This window comes from Pollicipes pollicipes, unplaced genomic scaffold, assembly GCF_011947565.3.
Source record: "Pollicipes pollicipes isolate AB1234 unplaced genomic scaffold, Ppol_2.1 Scaffold_4002;HRSCAF=4701_pilon_pilon_pilon, whole genome shotgun sequence".
Classification (NCBI taxonomy): Eukaryota; Metazoa; Arthropoda; class Thecostraca; order Pollicipedomorpha; family Pollicipedidae; genus Pollicipes; species Pollicipes pollicipes.
The window spans coordinates 18,441,086-18,451,390 of record NW_023596420.1 but is presented as its reverse complement, the minus strand read 5'-3'; the positions used below and the strand labels follow the sequence as shown (position 1 = coordinate 18,451,390).

Below are 10,305 nucleotides of genomic sequence, written 5' to 3'. Positions count from 1 at the left end.
GACAGGCGAAGGTGCACCTAAACGCTGATCAGCTGGTGTCGAAGATGGCTGTTGGGAACCGAAACGTACGTTTTTTTCTGTTAGTTAGCTTCACGTACAAACCTGGGCCTTAAAATGGATCGTGGCTGAAGAATTTATTTTAATTTTTTCCTGAGGCGCGTGAAAAACCATTACTTTGAAAAGTAACTTCCAGTTCCAATAAACCCCAGCAACCAAAAGAATGTTTCTTTTACCCGTTGCTCTCAGTCATAACGCTTTGAACGGTAGCATCACGACCGCAACAGCTTTACCACGTACTTAACTCCAAAGACCCGCATGCCAAAGCCAACACTTTCTAAAATGCTACGCGAAACGTAAAAGAAAGCTCCTGGCGAAGAGTGAGATACCGAGTGAGGTAGAAAGCTACCATGCAACTTTTTGTGCGTATAGCTCAGAAACCATTTCCGTAGATCAAACTGCATGAATGGATTCCGGGAGAGATAGGCATCTGGAGCCCAAACGCATGTAAGATGTGAATGAGACGTGAGATAGAGCCGGGGATGAGCTCAGTTGCTAAATGATTAATAAAATCCCTTTAAGTTGTGGAAATCGCCCAGCTCTTCGATGAAAAGGCGTTTAGTACAGGCGACATTCTCTCAAATGCAATTGAAATACCTGTGAAAAACTTCCAGGGGACCCATACCTCTGACAGGACCCTTAGATGCGGCTCCGTCTCGACCCTAGCAGTGTAACAGCACTGTAAACTCTCAGGGGCGAGGCAAGCTTGCTCCTGCCAAGGGAAAGCGTGGCTGCATCTGGCTACGTATTTCTGCTTTTCACGGGCTTTTATCTTCCCCAAACTTTGTTTTCAAATGTACTCGTTGCAACCCGTGTCCAGCCCAGGCTGATCCGCCGCGCCCCAGCCGCCCGGAAGGTCACGTCGGTGTGACACGCTGATCACGTGGTGGACCCGTGAACGGAACTCTCCAGAATTCCGGCAATGCATGCCGTTGGGGGCACCAGGCAGCTCACAGCATACCTGCAGTGACGATGGCTTTGTCGTTACCGGCTCCAAGGGGTCGAGAATGTAGCTGGTTGTGGGGTCTTCGACGGGCACGCACTAGCAGGTCTTAGCTCACTCTTTAGCTCATACTTACCCTTTCGTTCGTGTTCTCTCTTTCTCTCTCGCTGACTCCCTGACTTTCAGAGGTCCTTCGTCCTCATTCATCTGCCGCACTATGTGGCCTGCCGCCGCCCGTGGTATTAACCTCTCTTTGCTCAATCCAGATGTTATCGCTTGACGCATACGAAGTAAATAGTTCAAGAAGCGAAATAACCATTTTGTGATGGAAGATAGTTTACTTGCAAGCAAAGTGAGATATGTTCCTTATTGATGCGTAAAGTTCCTTCCTCTGTTCCCAGATTCACATGCATGAACGCGACATAGCCTGCGGCTGCTGTGGCCGCGGTGGCGGGGTAATTATATTGCATTTTGGATAGTTTTCAGGTTTGAAAGATGAGCATATGTTCAACGAGGAATGAGGGTGTAAGTCGACTGAGTGGCGGTGGAACTTCTGTAACGCTGGAGGGTCGATCGCCGCGATGGAAGCTGCGATTGATTTCTCGATTAATTTCTGGGCGGCGTACTAATTTTTACCGGCCTTCCACGCTTATTTGCCACCACTGAACCGCCCCTGCTTCGCATTGTGTTCATGGTTTTGCTTTCAGACACCAGAAACACGTTTTTAGCTTCTTCTCTTTGAACAGAACCCAAGTCATTTCCGACTTCAGGGTCTCCTGTCGGCTGACTTTGATCTTTCACGCTTAATGGCGGGGCGTAATTGGCTCATTACGCGTAAATTATTTTGTGCTGTTGTTATTTGTGCCAAAAGATGTCCCAAAGGGCTAAAAATACTGAGTTATTGGCTTCTTCGTATGAAAGCAGTATTTTATCATTTTTGTCTATTATTAGGAATGGCGCATCAGTGTCGATCTGATGCGCTCAGACTTTTGTCCGCCTTGCGGGTTTAGGTGGAACCGTGGGTTAGAAGAAGCGAGAATTGGTAGCATTTCGTTGCTTGACAGGGAATAGGGTGTAGAAGACGCTGATTTGAGATTAATTGAGCCTGTCAAGTTTCACTTTGAATGGTGGAGGTAGCAACCGCTGCAGTAACGATATGGTGAAGCATTAAACATCAACGTTTGTTCTCAGTGGTCAAGGAAACTTTGATATTTTTTCCGTCATTAGTGTCGTCGATTGGTCTTCGCTCAACTGGCAACTAATCGTCAAGGCCTCTCATCCTCTTTGCTTTTTTACTTTCAATTTTTGCATCTTTTCAGGGCTGTGTAGTGTTGCATCATGGGTTGCACTGGCCTTAGCTTTATGACTAGGATGATGGTGCTAGATTAGGCTAGGTCTGGCTTTTCATGCATTATGCTGTCATTCATGTCATTGATCATGAAATGTTTGATACATGAAATTTGACACACCTGCAGCTAGAAATGACTAGTTCTGTTGCATCTGAAATTGACAGTTGTGTTCTGAATTTTCATTTCAGCTTCTCCATCAATACTTCAGACTTAAAAGTTGGATATCACTGCATTTTTTGTTCTTACATACTTCTGGTGTGACCAAAAGAATCACTGGTTATTGGACAAGTGCATGATTTTCTGATGAAGACATAGACCTCCTGATGTCATCTTCTGGACCTTCAGCTAAACAGGTACTGAGCAAAGTACCCCAACTGGCATAACTGATAGTATTAATATGCAGCTGATCATGTGTATTTCATGCATGTGTGGGTGTAGGTGTATCTGCATTGTTGTGTAATTACGATATTTCTGCTTATCGAGAACCATAAAAAATGTATGGGACCAAGGTAACAATAATCATGCAATGAAAATCATTTCTTATCACATTTAGGTAGGTTTATGAAACACACAGGCCAGAATAGTCCAGAACATATCCTAAGCTAGCATGACCTAACCTAACCTAACCTAACCTAACCTCCCCACCCTGTATCGCCTTCAACCCGGTGTCCCACTGGCGTCCATGTCCCATGCCATATATGGGTACTGTACAGTGAGCTTTTATTTAGTACCATGTTCTCATTTTGCTTTACATTCCCCATCCAATCCCCCTGCAACCCATCATCCCATTGGCATAGAGGATCAAACTTCATGGATTCTTGTTACCTTGGCCCTGTACATTTTTATGGTTCTCGATGCTGCTTGATGCGCAGTAATGTTGTGACAGCGCACAGTAATGGCACCAGTGTCGCGGCTGCTGTGTGTGTCCGGCGCTTGGGAGCTCGCCATCGTAATTATAAAAAATTTGAAGGTAAGAGCATGAATCTACCTGTTTTGTGATTATTTACTATATGTCCCACCTTAAACATGACAAATGGTGTACAATGATTTTTTCTAACATTATGTAAGAAAGTACACCCTGACCCATGTGTGCATTCTTAGCTTGCATTTTCTGAAACCTGAGATGCTGTTATGTTCATGCAATATTTTTAAGCCAGAACATCTTGCAATACACTGAAAATTATTCAACATACATTTATCCTATTGTGTTCATATATTGTGCATAATTGAGATTGTCAGAAGTGCCTAGGACAGCTGTAATGTGAATGTAGTACAAACTTTTAAGAACGGGGCCAAAAACTCAAGTTACAGGACTGTCAGCCTAAACTCACTAGCATGTAAGATCATAGAGAAATTCATTAAGGTTAGCATTCAGTCACACATAGACAGACATCAGTTGATAAATAGCAGTTAGCATGGTTTTCTGTCTGGTAGGTCTTGTTGGACAAATCTTAGAGTTTATGGAGTATTTTACCAGTCACATAGATATGGAGAATAATTTAAGTGTTGTTTATCTAGATTTTATTAAGGCATTAGATAAGGTACCATACTAACATCTTCTCTATCACTTACATTTGGATGGCATTGAGGAAAAATCATAAGCTGGGTATGGGCTGCTAGGCCGAAATAAAGGGTAGTGCTCAGTGATACAAAATATCAGTGAGAGCTGGCAGAGAGTGGGCTTCCAGAGGGCCCTGTGTGTGTAGTTGTGTGTTGGGCCCTTTGTTCTTTATTATTCTTGCGAATAATATTACACAGGCTTGGAGAATAAGCGGCCAAAATTATACCTTGGAGGAAGCCAGTTCCATCTAGCAAAAGGTATGAGTAGAATTATGAAGAGGCAGATGTCAGTGGTTATTGGAATGGACTGCCAAATGCAATTTTAGGGAGTACCTCTCTAGCAATATTTAAAAGTTGTTTGGCCAAGCCTTATCAGTCTTAAGATTTCACTTATGGCTCAATTCAGGCAGGTCAGTTGGTAAGATTAGTTAGGGAATGTGCATGGAACCTGGGGCAGGCCAACCACAATATGCTCGAGAACCTCTTTGTCATCTAGCCGTCTATGTCTTCGTGTCTTTAGTTCTTTCATGAAAATGTCCGTTTACCCATACTTACCATAAATTGTCAATGTTGTTGTCATGTCATGTCAATAAATTGTTGGAACATGAAAATACTTAATACATATACTACTACATGTGATGGTCACAGCTGAACAATTTAAGCTACCAATTTATATTAAAACCTACAGTGTGTGAAAAACGGAAAGTGTTTTGAGTCTGTGACTCTGCCAATGAAACAATGTACTGGAAATGGAAATTGCTCAAGATAGGTTGCTATATATGTGTGCCATTGCATGATGCATGCACAAGAGGTGTTCAATCAGTATTGCTCTTTCTGACTATGATAATGGTGCAAAAATGATTGTCACACAGGTATGTTGTGAGGCATGATAGTTAGCCATGCTGCACAGCTGTGTGTGTTAACACTTGCATGATACATGCTGTGGACATGGCATGAAGCCAGGATTATTGCTTCAAGGCGGAAACCGACCCCGAGGCGCAGTGATATGAAGCCGGGGCTAAAGCCCAAACGGGTGTCCTCGAAGGTTAAAATTTTGAAGCCAAAGATGAAGCCACTGGCTTCATATTTTAAAAATGCATATATGAGTCCCAGGCCAAGCAGCCTTAAACTTCGCACATGCAAAGGCGGAGCTGAAGCCAGGGTTTCATGCATCGGAAAAGTGAAGCGAAAGTCAAACCACCATCAGCTCAAAATCAGGAGGCTGAAGCCGAAGCCGGATGTGGTATACAACGTTGCTATACGCACCTAAAACTATTTTCCAGTGCGCTGAAACCGTGTGATATTAGGAAACACCACAAGAGTTTTGCAGAGTGAATGAGACAAGGTCTTAGCATTGCGGCTGGAATACTTTTCTGACCTTTACCCTCCTGTCTAAGTATGTACACAACGTTTCGGACATTGAGTTGTCCGGCTGTCGCCAGGTGTTAATCGCTCCTTTAATATACTGGCCAATTTTTACTTTAAGCAATGTAAGTGTTGCAGACTTGAAAATGCGTGTGGTGTAAAGGGGTAATAAGACGGGCAAGACTTTTTGCGAAGTAATGCCGCAACTTAAAAAAGCGGACATGACAAATCCGAAGCCGTTTAGTTCGCATGGAGTCGGAGTTGTCAAAAGTTTTTGAGGCCGAAGTTGAAGCCAGCCATGGGGAAATATCACGAAGCCCAAGCCCACGCCAGCCACTTAAAATGGCACGTGGCCGAAGTCAAAGTTCAAGTCAGTCGGGGGAAAATTACGCAAAGACGAATCCGAAGCCATTGGAAGGAAACTGCAGCTTCACGAAGCCGAAACCGAAGCCTGCCTCGCCCCCACCCTGATGCTCTGTATGCATGTTGTATTATCAGATTATTATTCCTGCTTGCGTATACTGGAAGAAGCAATGCTTACCTATAAACATTTGACACGCGTTTTATGTAACGTTTTAGAGACTTATAGCATATCTGGTTGGATCAATGCATGGATGCATTCACACTTGTACGCGGCCAGACATATTGATTATTGTACACCACACATGGCCATGTTCGCACTCAATGTGAAATATACACTGTAGTGTACTGATGCTGAAACAGCCGCCAGTATTAGCAGTGCAGAGAATAGTGTTGTAAACAGAGTTGTAAGCTGTTGCAGTTGACAACAGTTTTAAAAGTAGCTAGTAGAAGCTGTTGACAGAAACTGTGTCGATCAATTGCCGCTAACCTTGAGCCGAGCTGTGAGTGTGTGGCACTCCCCCCCCCCCCCCCCCCCCGGCCTTACTTTGCCGTTTTCCGGTCCGGCCGGCACCGTGACCCCGCCCGTCCTGCCCGGCCAGGAGCGGGGCCGGCCGGCCGCCGCTGCCGCCGCCGACCGCGCCCTGGCACGCTTCGTCGACTCGACGCTGGAGCGCTACACCGAGCTCAACGACCAGCAGCAGACGGCCTTCCTGGAGAGCCTGATCGCGCACAGTCACCCGCGCCAGCGCTGGTACATGCTGCATCGGCTGCCGTCGCTGCTACTGCGCGACTTCCTCACCCTGCTGCCGCTGGAGATCGTCGAGCATCTTCTGTCGTACGTGGACGGCGCGTCGCTGCTTCGCTGCTGTCAGGTGTCCTCCTCCTGGAACAAGATCGTGTCGTCGCTGTCGTCGCTGTGGCGCGACAAGTGCCAGCTGCTCGGCACGCGCACCAGCCTCAGTTCAATTGACATCGAGGCCATCGGCGGATGGAAGGAGCTTTTTCTGGGCACGTCGCGCACGCTCTGGCGCATGAAGACGCGCCAGGCGTTCGAGAAGGTGTCGCTGAAGATGCCGGTCGGCCACGGCGGCAAGGTGATCGCGCTCGACTACCACGACGACCATCTGGTGGCAGCCAGCGAGTTCGCGACGCTGTTCGTCTGGCGGCTGGGCGAGAACGAGTGTGTTCTGACGTTCGGTGCCTTCTTGCCCATCTCCTGTCTCAAGTTCACGCAGGGCAAGTTCATCGTGTGTGGCCATTACAACGGGCAGCTGTCGTCGTACGATATATCGGACACGTCTGGCGACCCGGAGCGGGCCGAACGGCTGCGCGAGCGGCTGCGGCGCCACAGTCTGGAGGAGCCCGAGGAGCGCAGTGAAGGCGCCGTCCGCCTTCTGCGCCGATTCTGGGTGCACAGCGGGCCCGTGTTCTGCCTCGACTACTCGGAGGAGCTGGACATTCTGGTGAGCGGCTCGGCCGACAACACGGTCAAGATCTTCAGCCTCGGCTCGGGCCTGCTGCTCAACACGCTGCCGCGCCACAGCCATTGGGTGGTGCGCGTGCTGCTGCGCACCGGCGTGCAGCTGGGCGGTGCCGGCGGCGGCGCTCCGGCGCCGGCGCGCGTGCTACTCACCATGACGCGCGACGAGATCCAGGTGTTCGAGGTGGAGAACACACCGCCGTGGCTGGGCGCCGAGCCATTCAAGTCGCTGCGCACGCCGCGGCTGGCGGTGCCGCTGGCCGAGGCGCTGCACCCGCAGCCGGGCATGCACATCCCGTTTTTTACACCCGGCTGCCACCTGCACGACCACCTGGTGACGTTCGTGCGCCAGTCACCGCCGACCAACAACAAGATCTCGACAGCGTCCATCGTGCAGTACAACCTGCGCACGCGCGTGCTGTCCACGCGTATCGTGGTCAGCTTCAAGGTGAAGAAGCTGCTGGCAATCGGCTCGCGGTACGCTATTCTGCTGGCGCCGTACGCGCAGGAGAGCTGCCCCAACCTCTACTTCGTCAACCTCAACACCAAGGAGGTGATCGCGTCGGAGAAGGTGCCACACTCGCGGCTCTCGACGCCGGACGCGGCGCAGATGGCGATGGGCGAGCTGGGCTGGCTGGATGGCTTCGACGGCGAGCCGGGCGAGGGCGGCGTCATCGCCGCCATGGGCACCGAGAAGAGCCGCGAGGTGTTCGTGCTGCGCTGGCGGCGCCGGTGACGCCGTGACGCCCCGCTCTGCCCGGCTGTGTTGCAGCGCTGCTGCCGCCTGCTGCAGTACGCCCTGCTGGCTGCCGTGCTGCCGCCGCTGCTGAACCACGCCGCCCTGCAGTCGGAGCAGCAGCAGCTGCGCACGCACGGTGAGTCGGCACGGGCCCTCCGGCGGCTGAACTCCAGGAGCGGCGCACGCAGCGACCGACTGCGCTCTGCTCAGTTCAGCGTGTGCGTCGACCTTTCCAACACATGACATGATATGTGATCCGAGTCCAATCCCCTAAATGTCCGGCGCTACTGTCATTGTTAAGCATGATCAGGATAAGGTGCGCGATGGTGTAGTCCCCCCCCCCCCCTAGAATGTAATCAATTTGAGAAGTGTTGCGTCAGCGGCCTGGAGGCTACCCTGAGTCTTGTATTTCGTTACGGTGTTTTGTGATATTGATAGCTGTTGCGATTGTTGAGGTTCACACATTTGATTGCTTTTACAGGCCAGCTTTATGATATTGGATTTGGCCAGAAGATGTACCTGAGGTGTGAGGGTGAAGGATCTCCAACAGGTGGGTGCATCGTTTATGAAGAGCCTAATCACCGTAATTCTCGTGGTAGGACTCATCTTAGGAACCTGCATTGGTCTTAGGAAATGAGGTCGCGCTCGAAAACTTCCAAAATTCGATGTAGCTAAGTGTTGATGTTGATTGATTTCCCAGCGTGTCAAAGTAATTCCATAGCCTGTTTGATAGAGACTGGTTTCGTTGGAAATTGAGAAACTGAATGGCGCACGTGCTTACTGTTTTGATTACCTTGCCAGTTCCCAAGTGAATATGAAAGCCTGGAAGTGGGCGTTTTCTTTGCTTGTGCTAGTGGCGTTGACCCTGGCGTGCAGATAGCCCCGCTCATATGGCACGGACGGTGAGCGGTACCGCAGCAGCATATTTAAATTCCGCCCATGTACGACTGTATCAGCGCGGGCGGCGGGCCGTGCCGTGCGTATCAGCGCTGGCAGTGGGCCGTGTTGTGTGTATCAGCGCCGGCAGTGGGTCGTGCCGTGTGTATCAGCGCCGGCGGCGGGCCGTGCCGCGTGTATCAGTGCTGGCGGTGGGTCGCGTCGTGTGTGTCAGCGCCGGCAGTGGGTCGTGCCGTGTGTATCAGCGCCGGCGGTGGGCCGTGTTGTGTGTATCAGCGCCGGCGGTGGGCCATGTTGTCTGTGTCAGCGCTGGCAGTGGGCCGTGTTGTGTGTATCAGCGCCGGCAGTGGGTCGTGCCGTGTGTATCAGCGCTGGCGGCGGGCCGTGCCGCGTGCATCAGTGCTGGCGGTGGGTCGTGTCGTGTGTGTCAGCGCTGGTAGTGGGTCGTGCCGTGTGTATCAGCGCCGGCGGTGGGCCGTGTTGTGTGTATCAGCGCCGGCGGTGGGCCGTGTTGTCTGTGTCAGCGCTGGCAGTGGGCCGTGTTGTCTGTCAGCGCCGGCAGTGGGTCGTGCCGTGTGTATCAGCGCCGGCGGCGGGCCGTGCCGCGTGCATCAGTGCTGGCGGTGGGTCGTGTGTGTACCAGCGTCAGTGCCCGTTGTGCCGGTTCCTGGGCGGTCGCGCCGCTGACTGGCCCTACTGCCGCTCGGCAGTGGTGCTGGACGGACCGGCCGGCGCCTCCTCGGACGTCTGGCTGGCGGTGCTGCCCCACCTCAGTCGTCTGACGCGTTGCTGCGTGTTCGACCGGGCCGGCCTCGGCTTCAGCGACAGGTCAGCGGCCACGCGATCACGCGCACTCCGGGCCTGGCACACCACGTGGCGCGCGCTCCGGGGCGTGCAGCTCACTTAGCGGAACTGTGCCCTCCAGAAACTGTTAGCTGCTATTTGTTATGAAACGGGCGGGATATTATTATTCTGACATTCGTTTTTAATTCCCAAGAAATGGAGGTCCTTTGAAATGTGACTGCGTTTGCGCGTCGTGTTCTGCCGCAATGTTGTGGACCATGGCGCTACCGGAATGGAAGCGCCTCCAGGGGGCACTCGCGTCTTGTCAGGTCAGCGTTCGGCCAAAACATAGCTGAATAGTCGCATCCTAGAAAGAAAATCGATAACTTAAGAGAATAATGTAAAAGATGAAGGCGTGTAAACCGTAGCTTTGCATATGTCCAACCGGAGAACTTGTTTGTTATGTCAGATCTCTTTGACATGCAGCGAGGGCTTTGTGTTTTTCGGTCTCTTCCGTTGATATGTGAACCTTTTGCGTGATGTGGTGCTGAACCATGGCGCTTAGGTTGGTGGTTCAGCCCGTGATTTACCTCGTGATATACGGGGGGCGCATGGTAGCCGATTTCCACCTTAAGCTGCCCATCGTCTCGACGACACCAGGCTGCTAAACCCCAGATCGTGTGGCTGCCTATTTGATCTAGGGCCTCATGGAACTGGCCCTTGACTTCGTCACCTGGAGCATCCCTTGACACTGCAACATCAGCCAGTT

The 10,305-nt window shown here is 51.0% G+C and overlaps 1 protein-coding gene across 1 annotated transcript; it reads left to right on the top strand.

Moving 5' to 3' along the window:
• The first annotated feature begins 2,025 nt into the window (after positions 1–2,025).
• On the top strand, positions 2,026–7,853 carry LOC119094196 (F-box/WD repeat-containing protein 2). The gene is made up of 5 exons (XM_037217272.1): positions 2,026–2,159; positions 2,538–2,702; positions 6,237–7,219; positions 7,398–7,401; positions 7,470–7,853. Exons 2-5 carry the CDS (start codon positions 2,673–2,675, stop codon positions 7,851–7,853), a joined length of 1,401 nt encoding a protein of 466 aa, XP_037073167.1. The 5' UTR covers positions 2,026–2,159; positions 2,538–2,672.
• The last annotated feature ends 2,452 nt before the right edge of the window (positions 7,854–10,305 follow it).

What these genes read in the sequence shown, in the direction of transcription:
- LOC119094196 (XM_037217272.1), top strand. Translation starts at nt 2,673, where the DNA reads ATGTCATCTTCTGGACCTTCAGCTAAACAG. An exon ending in CTGGACCTTCAGCTAAACAG is followed by an intron (nt 2,703 to 6,236) that starts GTACTGAGCAAA and finishes CTGCCCGGCCAG; the next exon opens with GAGCGGGGCCGGCCGGCCGC.